This window comes from Corvus moneduloides, chromosome 4, assembly GCF_009650955.1.
Source record: "Corvus moneduloides isolate bCorMon1 chromosome 4, bCorMon1.pri, whole genome shotgun sequence".
NCBI lineage: Eukaryota > Metazoa > Chordata > Aves > Passeriformes > Corvidae > Corvus > Corvus moneduloides.
This window is the reverse complement of record NC_045479.1, coordinates 27897586-27914660: the sequence shown is the minus strand read 5'-3', so window position 1 is coordinate 27914660 and position 17075 is coordinate 27897586. Positions and strand designations below refer to the sequence as shown.

General features: G+C 36.4%; 1 protein-coding gene across 8 annotated transcripts in view; it reads right to left on the bottom strand.

The window, feature by feature from the left end:
• The window catches only part of ANKS1B (ankyrin repeat and sterile alpha motif domain containing 1B), a 416591-nt gene that overhangs the window by 309323 nt on the left and 90193 nt on the right, over window positions 1–17075 (bottom strand). For all 8 annotated transcript variants that reach the window (XM_032107198.1, XM_032107196.1, XM_032107200.1 and 5 more), the window contains exon 9: window positions 7795–7935. In XM_032107198.1, the coding sequence (XP_031963089.1) occupies window positions 7795–7935 (141 nt within the window). The remainder of the gene's footprint in view (window positions 1–7794; window positions 7936–17075) is intronic.

Below are 17075 nucleotides of genomic sequence, written 5' to 3'. Positions count from 1 at the left end.
TTCTACAGCAATGTATAGTTTTAACACCATTCCAGATAGAAGAACATAAAACGTGAGATTCCCATTTCCTAGGTGAAATGCCTTTCTGAGAGACCTTAAAGTACAAAGAAGTATTTCACTATAATTGGTAGATGACATTTGCTATCAAAAACAAATCCAAAATACCTTTTCATGAAAACATGAGACAGTGTAGTCTTACATATTTCCCTTTGATATCTCATATATGGACTCCCCCGACTTCAGTTTCATTTTATTTTACATCCAGTTCATGAGTTCTTCTTAATTACAAGTTGCTAGCAGTGAAAAAAAATCATAACAATCAGTTTGGGATTTTAAGAAACTGTTAAGTCTTAGACCAGTTTTGAATTTTGGTGAAAATATAAGGTATCTCTTTATAAAGTTCCATTTGTATCGAAACCCAAGTGAGACTGAGCACATTAATGCTTAAGAAAGTTGTTGATTCAGGATCTATCTCATTTTCAGACTCAGCATACATAATGGATACCAGTATTAAAAGTTTTCAGCAAAATACAAGCGCTAGACATGACTTTAAACCAAAGGCATGCAATTCCTTTTGCACAGCAAGAGAGGATTCACAGTTACAGACCACAGAGCTGTTCTTTTTAAAAGTCCAGCTTTCAGTCAGGTCTTTTCTTCAGAAAGAAATTGGGTCTGTAAATTGTACAGACGTCTCATAGACTTACTCTATGAAGGCACTATCTCCTGTATTATAAAAACTGAAGTAAAAAAAAAAAATCCCTCACAGGTTCCAGTATTAGCTGGGTTCTCAGATAGATTTTTAACATTATTAAAAATAAATCAAACAAAATAGAAAATAGATTTTTAGGCTCAAAATAAGTCCAAAAATGCCAAGTGCCTTTAAATAGCCCTTCACAGAAATACAACCTGACACAAAGCTTGACCTCATGGATAATCAGTGTAGCAAATCCATTTAGTAATCAACATGTCCAGATACCCCCATTCAACTGATATCTTAACTCCAGATAGCTCAATATCAGCACTTCTGTCCATAAACTCTTTTCCTCCTGTTACTACGGTAAGAACAACAAATACGATGTATCTATGATGGCTTTTTTCCCACGAAATGTAATACTGAACAGTGGCCCAATTTGGTCAGATCAACCAGGAACTTCTACATAAATTTTTAAGTTCAATATAGTGCTTTAATATTTCTGTTACGAAGCAGCTGAAGTTCAAACATGAAGTTTTTAACACTAAGTTGAACTTCTTTCATGTACAAAACTAATTGCTATATGTTATTACTACCTATTTACTGTGCAATTCAAACATTTTTTTTCACTTTTCCATAATCTGACAGGCAGCACCAAAAGCAAAAACATTCCATAGGCGTGTCTTCTGGTTACCACTAAACTGCAAACCACAAAACAACAAAATGTAATATACTTATACTATGTAAGATTTTCCCAGATTACCATTGTGACATGTTTCAGTTAGGTATGTGACAGTGTTCAATTCAACATTAATTTCTACATGAATTTGAATACCATTAATAGGAATTAAATTTCCTGTTTTAAACTACAGTCAACAATATTTCAGATTATTTCTGACATAGGTCAACAATTTCAGCACAATTTGACACCTCTCCATTCTCTCTCATCCCATTTAATTTTGCTGTTTCATGATCACACCAAGAGACAACACATCCCAGCAGTGACCAGATTTATACAGTGCTGGACAGGGATAGCCATACTTTCACAAACAGTCATTTGCAAACTGCAGAGTCAGTGCTAAACTTTCAAAGCAATAAGCTCATCTGAGGTCACACAGCCTTACAGAGAATTATAGAACATAGATGTTAACAACAATATGAAAGAGATCTCTGGAAGTCATCCCATCCAAACTTGCAGTTGAAGCAGAGCTAATTTAACCATTAGATTACCCTGAAGCTTGACTAGTCAATTCTGAAAACACACAAGGATAAAGAGATTACAGCTTCTCTGGTCATATTACATACCTGTGCAGTGGTGTCTGGATTACACAACTAGCACAGTAAAAATCCACTTGCCACAAGACACCTGCAGTCCATGGGCAACTGCAAATTTACACTGGAAATTAAGCAGCTACATATGTAATACATACCATATGCAAGAACAAGACGTTCAGCTTCATTCCTTAAAACACCATCAGAAAATGTAGCATAGCACTAAAATAAGCCACAATTTTTTCAATATACTTATTTTCTATCACTGTTCGGCAGGGTATAATCATCACCTGCTGATTCTTTCTAGGCAGAATACATATTGCACTTTTCAGTAGCTGCTTCAGTGTGTAGGTGGTGTGTTCCTGAAATTACTAATAAGACTTAAGCTTACTGCAAAAGAGATAACACTGCAAATCAAGACTTAAACAGAAATATTTTTTATGGGTAGTAGAGCTTTCCATGTTACTCCCATTTAAGTAAACTCATAGTTTAATCCACTAAATTAGGAATAAAAAACTGTATTTCACTGAAGGTTAGAAACTATAGGAAAATACTATAGATAATATAACAATCTTACTCTGGCTATCCTAACTCAGGCATATTTTAGGCCAAAGCTTTCTCTACTATGTCTGTATCACCACGAAACAAGATCACCGGTTTCCTCCCCTGTAACACAGAAATTAAATAATGCCACAAGACTTTCTGTTTCTAATTTTGGAGAACTTCAACACCAAGTAAGATCATCCAAATCTGCTTCTTTACTAGTCTAGTTTGAAATGTGCTTCCACTGAATGCACTGAAAGGTAAAGTTATTAATGGATTGAAAAACCAAGCTGAAAATTTTAGCCATTATCGTTTAATTAAAAACATGTTTGCTTTTCTGTTTTTATTTAAAAATACTTCCTCTTTTATGCTACTTCCCCTGCACCTTGGCAGTTCAAAAAATGACTATAACATTCGCACTGAGCTTAAAATGTAAGACAATTTTTTGAGGCAACTGAAAATAGAAGGAGTTCAAACTGAAAGAGTCTGTTAAAATGAAAACAAATAATACCGTATAAAATTTCCAATAATAAAATTTTTCAAAAAGAGACATTATAGAGTCATGCTGCATGTCTCCAGAGAGTGTCAGTACAGAGGGGTTTTTAGGAATAGACTTGATCTCTATGTGAAAATTGAGTTAGCTCCTTACTTAATTACCCCCTTTATCTCTCATGTGTCCAGAAGTGACTTTGAAAATGTAAACATAATTGCAACATAATAATTTCCAATGTCAGGCTTTCTACAGAACAGCCTTAACTAGCTTCTACAATACAAACAGTATACAAAACTTCTTCCCATTAAAAATTACTTTTTAAAATTTACAAAAAAAAGTACAAAATTACAGACAAAATGACCTTCTGGAAGGCAGACATGAAATGCATAACCCTAATAACTGATGCATCAAACTCTAAACTTTAAATATTCCTACCATAGCCTGTATTGATAAAGAAACAGTATTATATACAGCTCATCTCCTAAAAATGTAGTTAGGACTCCACTTTTTCTTCCCTCCCTCTAAATAAAAAGGCATTTTGTGGGGATAGTCTCTTCCACAGGAGAATCCATAACAAAGTTGCTGGAGTTCCTGACCCTAAGAATCCTAGAGTTATATAAGCAGAATTTTGATCAGTCTTAAAAGAAAATGTCAAGGTCTCCCAGAAGTTAATTTCCTCTTAGAAGATGAAAATTTGACACTAAGCTAGAAACATAGCATTTATATGTTTAAGTAAGTTTTCCATATATTTTTTGAAGAGGCATGCTTCCCAGCAACTGGCAACATGAAGATTTATCCTTAGGGCTTTTGAATCAAAGTTCAATTTTCCCATAGCAACTGCACTGCTCTCTTTACAGACATTATTTCCATTTTGTAACAGTTAGACAAATGAGGTGCTCCTGGTTGTCACCATGTCAAACACAGGGAAAAACTGCCAGGATTTTTAAGTTATATATACAACACAGTTCAAGACAGAGTCCAGTCAAGCTGACCCAGCAGCATCCTAAACAGGACAGAGGTTAACCTGCCTTATTTCACACTTACTTTATATCATAATTAGAAAAATATGCAGGCATGCCTGTTCAAGATTAAGGTATGTGAACTGCTTACTTTAAACTGATAATACTGGAGGGATCATGTAGAACTCTGCAGCACTCGTCTCTCTTTTACTGTAGACTGCCCTCTGTTTATCTCTGTACATCAGGCCCTGTTTGCCCCTTAGCAGAGGAATATTCAAGCTACGCTATCCATGAAAAAGAAAATGGAATGATATACATACATTCAGACTTTGCTGCTTTATTCTCAAGAAAATATGAATATGTATGTGGGTCCTGATAAACTTGGTAAAATAAATCTATTAGGAGCTAAACAGTAAATTAACCTGCACCACCAAATTGATTATTAAGAACAAGAAACAGTTTTATTACTGGAAAACAAGAGTGTTCTGCATTTTTTTACTACATTCCCTCTCCTTCCTTACCTTGCCAATTGATAAAGTAAACAAACACCCTCAACCAAAATTATGTTTGTTCAAAATGCTTTCCACCACTTTACCAAAATATATGTTCAGGCAAAGTAGGAGAGAAAGGAGTTATCTCTTATTTTATCTTCAACATTTCTGCCATAAGGAGACTTATTTGAGAGAAATGGCTGAAATATTCCAGTCCCTTCACATCCAGGCCAAAGCTGCTTCATGCCTATTTCACATTAAAGTATAATGAGATTCCAGAAGTTACCGTTCTGTCTTCCCCAAAAGGAATGAGAGAAGGAATGATGGACTGACATGCACACCACTCTTCATCATTCATGTTCATCAATGACTTGGATGAAGGGGCAGACGCCTCCTCAGCACGTTCACTGATGACACAAAGCTGGAGGAGCGGCCAATACCCTGGAGCGCTGTGCAGCCCTTCGGAGGGACCTCGGCTGGTTGGAGAGATGGGCAGAGAACCATCTGAGGTTCACAAAAACATGCATCAGTTTTAGCAAGGATGGAATTTCTGCCCTAAACCACAGATGAGCTCCAGAACAAAGCAACAGCCGCAAATTAACCTTAAATCATAATCTATATGTGGAATACACTCTCTGCTAAAATAAGAAGACAGATCGAAATTTCAGCCTCCAAAAATCCAGCTGCATATCCTAAACCCCTGAAATTTTAACAAGACACAAAGATTTTTCCATAAAGCTCTTCCAGCACTTCACCAATTTTGAGATTGTAAAAGAGAGTTGCTTGTCCTGAGAATACCTATATTACTGCTATGCTAGGTCTTAAATTTACACAGAACTTTCTGTAATAGACCCTTCTGAAATGACACTTACCGGCACAGTACAGATAGCAATGACATACTGCATGCCAGAAGTACCTCCAGACAAGCTTTTTTCCCTAACAGCAAAAAAGAAACCAAGTTTATCAAGGAGATTACTGCCCTCTCCTTTGGCATATTGCAAACTGTTAGCTCACTAGGTCACAGATGGACATTTTCATAATCTCACCTAAAACTCAGTTTCATGTTATCATTGTGCTTCTGACTGTGTATATAAAGCACGAATCAATCTTTATGTTTGTTCACCTTTGATGTGCAAACACAATATATTTATATGATTGTAAAATCTATTTTTAAATAAAGGAGAAGTGTAAAAATGAACTTCTTGTTTGTCTTTAAAAGTAATTGATAGACCCTTTTCTCTATTTTTGGACCTTTAGGAGAGTATGGATTCTAAGACACCATGTCAAATACCTTCTCTCACTGCTTCTTCATTATGAAGTCTGTACTTTCTGATATGTTAGTGCACTGACATGAGTATCAGAAACTATTTTTGCACTTCTACCTAAAACATGCTGTTGCACATAATATATAATTTGTTAGACCAATTCAAGATACTGTTCTTAATTCAAAAATTTACATATATACTTTGTGTTTTCAATCCCTTAGAACAAGATGTTCTCTACTGCATTCTGAAGTAAATGTGAAAGATCCAACAGATTAGCTAACATCTTGAAAGACTGCATAAGGTGACGGCAACAATTTATAAAAACCAAAGTCACTGTGTTTTAGTTTGGAGATTTTTCACTATCTAATTTCTTTCCTTTCTCCCATAGAAAGAAATCAACAAAAGACTAAAACTATCTCTGCCTTCAATTTTTATGGATAAAAACAATCTAGAAAGGCAATCTGTCATATCATGAATGAAAGCATAATAACTATACTCTTTTTTGTACTCATAATTAAAAATCTTATTGTTCTCAGAGCAAGAAGGATGAGGTATTGCAAGTCTGAGCTTAAAATTCAGGTACAATAAATAAAACTAATTCATGAATCACTGTCTTAAAACTTACATCGCTGTTGAAATGAATTTCTCTTTATAAATAGGAAAGACATACCAACCAACTAACCAAACTTGATCCCATTTTTCAAAGGCATGCCTCAATTTTATAGCACCCTTTATGTATACCTTACATAAAAAAAGAAACAAGGAAAACAAAAACATTTTCCAAAATTAGGAAATAAAAATTGCATGTATGTTCATCATAGGGAAGTTTAAGAATAATTCAACCATAAGTTACATTTAAATATGGAAAGTTCCATTTAAGAAATAGGTTTTGAAACAAATGCTTAAAAATGAGGAATTAGTAACTATAGTACTCCTATTGCAAGTCAGGATAATTCCGACAACTCTGCACTTTGCCAAATGTCTAAAATGATGGATAATATGAAGTAGGAAACAGCTGCTGAAAGGGGAAAGGAATATAAAGGCTCCTTATCAAGAAACAGGGCAGTGCTTATTGTCATTCAAGCACATTAGCTGCCGTATCCTGTTTCCATTGACTGCAGGGAAGGCTTTAGCATTGACTTCAAACAGGTGCAAGTCCCATGAGACTTAAAGGGAATAAAACGTACAGTCACGGTATGAAAGCAACAGTGTATGAAGTGTGGTGAGACAGGATATGTAATTCCAATGTGGTACACAAGAATCTGACAAAGCTATTTAAATGCAGTGCCAAGTAAGGATGCAACTGAAAGAACCAGACATTTCTAAACAGAAATTTGGCAGGTCTTCATTCAATGCTACAAAAGAAAAAGTGCAGGAAAAATGTTGCAGAAACGAGAGTGCTAATTTATAGTGTGGGGAGAGAACAAGGGAGACCCAGAAGCAGCAATAAGCATCATCCTGTTCTGTAGCAATACAATATCACTTGTTCAGGACACAGCTGCTGAAATGCTTTGGTAGATACTGCAGACTGGTCTTCTCTGAGAATTGCTGGGACCTAGACCCACTTCTATTTATTCTCTTCTGTATTATCATGAGCATTTGAAAATGTTTGGGGATCTTTTCTTTAACTTACATAATCTTCAAAGAGAAGTCTTAGGCTTCTTACATCAGTTGAGTTATGCATGATGTCCTCAATTAATTCTATAAAGAAAGTAGCTGAGATGTCATTATACTAATTAGAAGCTGGTCAAAAATAGAGTACTTATCTCAAAGGAGACTATGTGACTTCAAAATTTCTTTCCAGATGGAAAAGGAAGATATCCAACACAGCAACTATCTGTCTAAAATAGGGGTAGTAAACATCAGTCTCCATATTAAACTCATGTGGATAAGTATTATAGCAGGATGACCAAACCTCAACATTTAATTCTGGAACCAGATTTTGACATTAAAATGAAGAGTGAAAGTACCACTTTTGAAGGGAATCAGGCAAGACTATAAATAACTCTAAGGGTTATGGCAGAGATTAAGCAGCTCTTCCATAGTTACTAAGTTTTATGATGAAAAGGGAATCACATACCTGTGCAAGCATGGGAAATCCGAGGTTCCTGCATCCATTGCAAGGTGTCAGTGCCTCCCATAAACCTGAGGGTCCACAAGTATTTTCACCTCCATCATCATCTTCTTCCTCCCTTGGTGATAAACGCATTGAAGAAGGCCTCTGTGCATAACGACACAATACTTTCAAATTAAACACAGTCATATATTGTAAAGAAACTTTTTACCTTATGACCTTAGGAGTTTGCCATTCACAAATTCCAAAGTATAAACTGGTATTTTAATACAAAGTACCTACTCAACTGTTAAACTGCTGTATGAAAAGAATACTTTCTAAGGAGGGTGCATAAGAAGCTATATGCAATTATACTTTAAAATTGAGTGAACATATTAATATATGTTGAAAATATTGATTGTCTTTATTTTCAAGAAATTAGCAATTTCTACTTCATTTTACTTTAAAATTTGCAGTAATATCATTAGGTTTAGGATATTCCACAAAGAATAAAAACTAACATTTGCCTGGATGAGTTCAAGGTTTTTGCAGAAAAAAAAATACTAAATAAATCAAAATATGAGGTTTCAATTTTTGCATGATATTTATCAATAATAAATGTGCTACATTATTTTTTAGGCAAAATATGTATTTTAAAATGACTTGTATTACTTTGCTTCATAGTCTGGAAGGGATGAAAAGTATCAGGAATAGTCATTCTCTTATGAACACTGTGACTTACATATTGATCTGAGTGAAAAGGGAAAAATGCTGATTTTTGCTTAAACCAGTATCCTAATTTTCTGTGACAGACAGAAATAGGAAGAGTGTTCAGTTCCCATATATTTATCTTATTTTGCTACACAGGATAGTCCATCCCAACTGAATTGCAGCGGCAACTTTTAAACTTTTATTGAATTCAGGAGAAATTAATTTCTTTCCTTCAGAAGAAGAAGGAAAGTTATCCCAGTAATGAATGACTTTTAAAATCTCATGTCAACAAAAATTGCTACAAGTTAAAAAAAAGTAATTTTTACATCTTAATTATTTGTCCATATTTAAATTGGAATACTGAATAGCTGTTCTAGCCTGCTTCACATTTGCTTGAGCAGCCTGCCTGATACTCAGTTAGTAAATGCTGTCTTTAGGAATGCTTTTTTCAGAAGTGGCTGGATTTTTGCCTGACCAGAATAACACTATTTGAGACAATGGCTGACCACAACTATCAATCTGATGGTAACATTAACTCTAAAGACTGCTATGAGGTCCATGTAAAATCGTTTTTAAATCCCCAACACTTAAATGCAGATTATTTTAGCCAATAGAATAAAGAAATGCATGGAGTCTGCTGCAAGGAAGAGAATACAAAAGGGAAAGAAAAGTAAGAGGGAAAAGTAGAGAAACAGAGCAGTTCTAAAGATGAACACAAGCTGATGGAAACTATAAGAGAAACAAAGGCACCATACAGACAGGCACTAACTCAAGTTGTGTAACATCTGAGGATCATTTACCTCCTGACTCTTGTGCTCACTTCTTAATACAAATGTTTTTGGTATACCATTAATTTAAGCAGAAAAAAATATTTCTAAATTCTATCTCAAATCACACATCAAAGATGAGAAACACAATATATCCCACTCCATTAGTCTGATTGTCCTCGGTTAGAAAATGGTTGTTCCCGTGTTTCAGACTTCATGAATCTAGCCATATCTTCTAAAGTTAGGTGGATTTATTTACTTTTTATTTTAAAAGTCAATTTCTAAAACATTGTTAGCATGGTATTTCATTAGGTTATTTTGACACACTAGTAGTACCACAGAATATGTTGCCATAGCAACCAATAGTCTCACACTGATTATTAAAAGGATTGGGTTAATTCTGCAGAGTGTAGGTTGTGAAAGACTATTATTGCTAGGTATTTGTATAGACAAAGGAAGCAGACTAGAGGTCTTCCCCCTCTATTTATGATGCCATCTTCAATGGTGAAGATTTATATTTTAAATCTCAGCATTGCTGTACCAGAGAATAAAGCGCTTCTTGCCCCCTGGAGAAAAAAGCAAAGAACTGCAGCAGTGCTCAGCACAGGAAAGCAGGTACACATCAGCTGTGACCTTACAAGCCAATGGAAGTGAATGAAGACAAAAGTCATATGAAAATGTCAGTACACCTTATAAAGACAAAAAACATATACACACTATATAAATGAGAAATTTTCAACACAACTAAAGGAAGATGAATTACAATAGAGTCACTGGAGTATGATCCTATGAGTATTTAGGCATTACAGGAACAGAATGAAAAAACCCCATGCCAAACAATTATTGGATGATAAAAAACAAAATACACAAGCAGAAAGAGAGCTGTATATTTCCATTAGACTTATTTTATATAAATAGCCTAAGATAGAATGTGAATCACAGGAATTTAATGTCAATATGAATGAGAGGAAGTGTGAAGTATATAGTCAGATCTCCCGATCATTCAAAAAAGGATCAGTCAATGCCAGAGTTCATTAGACACACTGTTGGAATAAACTGACTGGTACTCTCATGCAACTAGACAATGCAGGTATGAACATGATACAGACTAATTTACAGACTACTGCAGATCCGGGTTAGCTCTTTTTATACTTGCTCAGATTTCTGCTGTCAATAAAGCACTAGAAAGGAACTATTAGGAAAAAGCTATGTGAAGGGTGAAGAAACAGTTATTGCTATCACCTTTCTCACCCTTCCCTGCTGACAGAAGCCCAGTTCTTCCCAGGAAATGGGAAAGAGATGTGCGGGAATTACTGCAGCGAATTATTGCAAAGAGGAGGGAAGGAGTTAACAGCTGCATGAGAGAAAGGGGTCACAAATGCCCCAAATTCGATAGACTGGGGTTGCATACCCTGGGGAGAGGGATGCGTCTGGACGAGGCAAACGAGATACGGAAAAATCTACGATCAATTCACAGACCTCAGACTGTCACACAAACCCATGAAACTCCAAACCCAGACCACATAGTTTCCTGTTACTCTCTCACAGCCTTCATTCCTTTCCCAGAACTCCTTAATTTTTCTGTTCTGTTGCATAATTTAATTTTGCCTCCTTGGAGATCCTTTGAACATGAAAATCTAATTCTGTGTGTGCAACTGGGAAGCCTTGAAATAGCCCTGTAGGGAGAGTTTTAGTAAAACCAAAGTTATTTATGCCCACTTCTCAGAAAATAAATAAATAAATAGAGTAGAAGATATTTCTGTCAACTAAAGTAAAACAGACACAACTGAGAACCTCTTACTTATGCCTGTTTTCAGTTAAAATAACCCCAAAAACTGTAGTTTAAAAATGCCATCCAAATCACAGTTACTCAATTAATTGAATTAGACATTATGAAATGGCAAAGTCAATATAAACTGCAATACTAAGCTTCAATAAGGCCACTTCTGCCTAAGTTAGAAGAGACACAAGTATAAGCAACACATATCCTCAAACAAAACAGACAGAAAACCTTACCTGATATTAAATATGATATGCAAAAGGGAAATTTGGGAGAGAAACTGCAAGATATTAATAGAGAATAAAAGATTTATTAAAAGTTCTGGTTTTTACTGGAACACCAAATTAAGTACTAGACATTGCTTGCAGCAGTAAGAGGCTAACAAAGTAATGATACAGCAGTGAGAAAGTAGTAAGATCTAGCACAAGGACATTGGACCACTACAATTAGTGCAAAATTTCTTCAGACTCTACTGATCTTATCACATCACCTCTCATTTTCATACTTAATGAGCATTTAAACCACGTCTTCAAAAATTTAGGTATGGAAGCCTTCCTCTTCATGTCTCCATCTGCATAAAAGGCAAAATTTGCCCACTAGGATACTTTATATTTAAGGACACTTTATAAAGAGGCTATTTATTCTCCAAAACATGTATGTACATCAGATTGTCTATCACAATAACTTGGAATCTCTATCCCAATCTAAGAGAGCAAGCCAATATTTATCAAGAGAGAATGATGAATACAGACAGAAAAAGCAGAGAAAGTCTGTTCTACTTTTAAAAGTCAACAAGAAGAGAAGGTGAGAGCAGCTTTAATCTTACCTATTAGTTACAAATTCACAGCTCAGCAGCGATACACAATGCATAAAACATACATAAATATCTTTATGTAGGGCCTTCCTCTTAACAGATATCAGCTACTTGCTATCTAACATATGACCTTATTATCTAGACAAGTTTTCTCTAGGAATATAGTAAATGAAACAAGAGGTCTTATTTCCTTTCAGTCCGTCTTTTTCTCAGCTTTTAGTGAAGACTGGTCTGCTTTCTGCCCTGACATTTGTAAGCAGCATCTGCTAGGAAAAATATGACTCAATTCCCTTGTTTGAGAACACATAAGAATCTTTCCTGTACTAGTCCAGCAAAACTTAAAAACCAAACATCAAAATCCTTACCTATTTTATCTGTTTTTTCATAATTATCATCCATTTGTAGTATTTCATATACCCTTTCAAAAAGTATCTGCTAGAGCAAAACAGCATCAGCAAACTATTACAGGTACAAAATAATAGGACATTTACCATTTGCTATTGCATCATAGCTCTGGAGACATGAACATTAACTTATCATTTCTCTTCATAAGAAAACAAGATTTTTAAATGGAGCAGCAAAGATGAAATCCAGAAGGCAACATCCTTCTGCTTACAGGAGGCAGAAAGCAATCAGACATTTGATAAGCCAAATGCTGCCACTCAGTTTGAAACAATCAGGTCAGTATGAAGTTTCTTCTGTAGAAATAATTTGTCAGACATGTAATTATTTTCTATCATGCTAGCAGAGATGTGCCTCTAACTCTCCTAGGCCCAAAGAACATGCACCTATGTTGTGAAATAAAAGTAAAAAGCTACGGTTCTGTTATCTAATATTCTATTTTGACATTACACTAAACTAATAGAGCAGGAAACTGCTCCTGAATCTCTTCTATGAATTAGGATAAGCAGGTCGATCTCTGCCACGGTTGTCCCCAGCAGCTGTGGCAGTCAAGCCAGGGACAGCAGAGCTGGGAGAGTGTTCTGTGCTCTCAGTGCTCCCCCTGCTGCTGCCCAGGCTGCACCCAGGGGAAAATGCCTGAGGTATGCAGAAGACAAGAAAAAAAAGGAGCCTTAGGGCATGACATACAACATCATCAGTTACTATTTTTCTACAGCAGGATCCCTGCATTAAGCAAATGTGCCCTTCTGGGATTCAGTAAGAATCCTGAAAAGAAGGAATCTCAATTGTGACATACATCCTGTGTCTCACAGAGAGTGAAGGATTTTGGTAACCTGGGCACACCTTTCCCACATCCCCCAAGGCCTTCTCCCTACTCATGTTTTTCTGTTTCCCATCCTCATTATCTTTTCTTTCACCTTACACTGCACATCTGCTGCCATTCTTTCACAAACACATTCCAAGTTTGCATCTCTTTCATTCGCTATGAGTCTGGTTAGAGTTTGACTGCACTTCCTGCACTCTGTAAAGCAGTACCAGCAGGACAACAATAGTCTTGTACTTAAAGCAGCTGAATGATGGAGAAGTGTACTCTGTACCTGCCTCTGCCATAATCCATGTGGGATGCTGGGCATGTCATTAAAACATCTCTAAGTTTGTGCTCCTGATCTGCTGGCTATATTGAAACTGAAGGTGAGTTTGCACAAATGCTGGGCTACATCAGGAATCATCTTGAGAGATTCTGTGACTATTTTCAGTAGTATATAAGCCTAAGTACTCTGCAAATCCCAGCTTTAGCAATCCCAGACGTAGAATCTTGATCTCTACACCACTGCACATCAGCCCAGCTGCATGGGATGATATTTTCTGACTGGGGAGCCAAAAGGAACACCACATCTGAAGCAGTCACACACCTTGAACTCAAGACTACAGTGACATATGATTCTGAGGAGAAATTCCTGTAACTTAAAGTCAGTACAGTCAAGTTAATTGACTGCATGTAACAAACAAAAAATGTATTAACTTTAGGCAAATGTGATTAATTCACATACATGAGGAAAACCACATGATTGTGTAGTTGCTGCCCCTCAGTGGGGCTGTTGACACCTATCATGATGAGCACCCCAAAATTAATCATCATTCTGTCTCCAGAGCAAGATCTGATGCTATATAGGAAATACACCCTGGAACCAGATGACAAATACAATGCATACTGAATAAGGTCAAAAATTTAAGTAAAAATGAGATTACAAAATGAGTACACCTGAACGTATATTGAAAGTAGAGCAATACATTTGAAATTTTTAATTAATCCTTGCATGTAGCATAAATAATGACAATTAAGATGATTCTGGATCTTTGCACTACTCTCATAAAAGGATGCAAGCATTCATAAAGCAAAAGTTTTAGGATTTAGAAACCTAATAGCTTATCAATTAATCAGAAAATAACAGGCATAAACTAAAAAAAGACACATTTTTTCTATTGTTAAAAGAATTGTATTTTTCAAACCTTAAGATAGCTTTTCATTTGCTAAATAACCATAAAAGAAAAAATGATCCATCAACAGTCAGTCATTTACGAATAAAAAGGTTAATTTTGACTAATTAATTCTTCAGTAAACATAAAAGCTTTTGAACTGAGTGTTGTGATCTTCATATGAAAACTATGTCATCTATACATAAAAGCCACTACCAGGACTCTCACATTTAACAATATTTAACAATAAAAATATTCTGTGCATATATCTTAAGTGCAAAGCAAAAGACACCTCAATGTAACTCAGTAAGAATCTTCACTCTTTTCTAATTCCTGCTTAATTTCACCAAATGACAGAAAATTCAAGGACTCAATAAATCAAAAAATTGCACAGAATGGGTGACTAAGTGCTTTTAGTAATTATAATTTAACCACAGTACAGTGGTATTCAGTACATAGTATTTCCAAGAATTGTATAGTAGTTGGAGCCTACAGAATTTTCATTTTTAAATATCTTGGGAAGTAAATACTGTGTTTGTGTATCAATTGAAATTAGGAGGATGAAGTATTAGCTGCTTGAAGCTACAATATGCACAGTTCTGAATCAAAAAAGCACTTAGAACATCATTCTCTTAAACTAATTTGAACTGTTTGAAACAGCATCTGGATAAACACATCAAGCAATGCCTGAGCAACTGGCTCACGGGTCAGACACAAATGAATGTTACAGTGAATGGGATAACATCAGACTGGAGACCTGTCACTTGGTGGGGTAGGTTTCACATGGCTCCATCCTTGACCCAGTGCCCTTCAACGTCTTCATTAATGACTTGGAGACAGGACTGGAAGGGATACTTATCAAGTTCACAGAGGAAACAAAACTGGGAGGAGCTGTTGTCTCCCTCAAAGGCAGGGAGGCCCTGCAGACAGACATCAACAAATAGAGGACCGGGCAATCACTAACCATAGGAAGTCCAACAAGGGGAAGTTCCAGATTCTACACCTGGGACTTGATAACCCTAGATGAACAAACAGACTGGAGAGCAAGATGCTGGAGAGCAGTGCCATGGAAAGGGACCTGGGGGTCCTGGTTGATGGCAGGTTGAATGTAAGTCAGCAATGCCCTGGCAGCCAGGAGGGCCAACCTGGGGTGTCCTGGGGAGCATCAGGCACAGCATCGCCACCGGGCAAGGGAGGGGATTGTCCCACTCTGCTCTGCACTGGGGTGGCCTCACCTTGAGTCCTGTGTGCAGTTTCAGGCACCACAATATAAAACAGACATTAAACTATTAGCGAGCTAAACTATTGGGCCAAAGGCGAGCTACAAAGATGGTGAAGGGCCTTGAGGGGAAGGGGTATGAGGAGCAGCTGAGGACACTTGGTCTGTTCAGCCTGGAGAAGACTGAGGGGAGACCTCACTTCAGTCTATGACATTCTCATGAGGGGAAGAGGAGGGGCAGGCACTGATACCTTCTCTGTGCTGACCAGTGACAGGATCCCAGAGAATGGCCTGAAGTTGTGTCAGGGAAGGTTCAGGTTGGTTATTAGGAAATGTGTTCTTCACCCAGAGGGTGTCTGGCCACTGGAACAGGCTCCCAGGGCAGTGGTCACAGCACCAGCCTGACAGAGCTCAATATGTGTTTGGACAACACATCTCACACACGTGGTGTGACTCTTGAGGTGTCCTGTGCAGGGCTGGGAGCTGGACTCGATGATCCATGTGGGCCCCTTCCAACTAAGCTGATTCTGTGATTTAATAAGTTATTTTTTTAATCTACAGATTAAGCTACTTCTCTATAATGTATCAAAACATAGGCACTTCCATAACTTACTCTACTCTAATATTTGTGTTTGGGACAGGATTGAACTGCCAAATTTCTCTCTCTTAATATTACCTAAAATAAAGTGAACCTGTGTTTTAAACAATTGTCCAACTTTGAGCACATACCTAATACTAATAAATCAGACTAAGCACACTTAATTTTAAATGTTTAATATCAAAGCACTTCAAGTGCTTTACTTTACCATGAAAAAAAACTTAGCACATGAAGCATAAAGCCCTAAAAACAGAATTCACCCAGGAAGTCATATAGACTGCAAGGACACGCTGCTACAGAAATGTGTTTCTAGGAATGCCTTTCCATCCCACAGGCATAGTAGATTTGACCTAAGCTGGTATGTAGGAACGGTATACACAAATATAGGCTGTGCAAAAAGGTAGGAATTTGGTAACTATTTTTTGAGTCTTGAAATTTAACCACATGAGCAGTTCCAAGAAAGTTAATGGAATATCTCATGTTAATGACAGACTTATGCGTCTCCCTGAATCAATATGCACATGACTCACTCCAAAATGTGACTCACTGAAAAACTCATGTACCAGATAAAAAGAAACTGATAATGAAGGGCATAGGAGCCCACAGAAAAGCAAAATCAAGTGTTAATAATTTTAAAAATATTAAATAGAATTAAAAGCTACAGAATATTTGCCCTTGCATAAAGGAAAAAATCATAATTCAAAGTAATGACCAGTATTTTTGGCTTTAAATGTCTCAGAGAAAATATTGTTTGGAGAACAGTTACAGAGGCATCTCTGTATTTAACAGCCCTATACCATCTGAATGTTTTCATGTAACATTTTAAAAATTCAGTGCAATGTAATTGCCATGAAAATCAGCTGTAAACCATGCATTTTTCCTTTTTTAAAATTGTGAAAGAGAGGGTGGTTAAGTGGGTGGCAGTATGATGAAACGTATAGAAAATACATTATTTGTCATGAAATAGAGCAGAAGGGAGAGAAATTAAAGTAGGGGGAAAAATCAGGTGGTAAGAGAGTAGGCAGAAGTCACCACTTTAT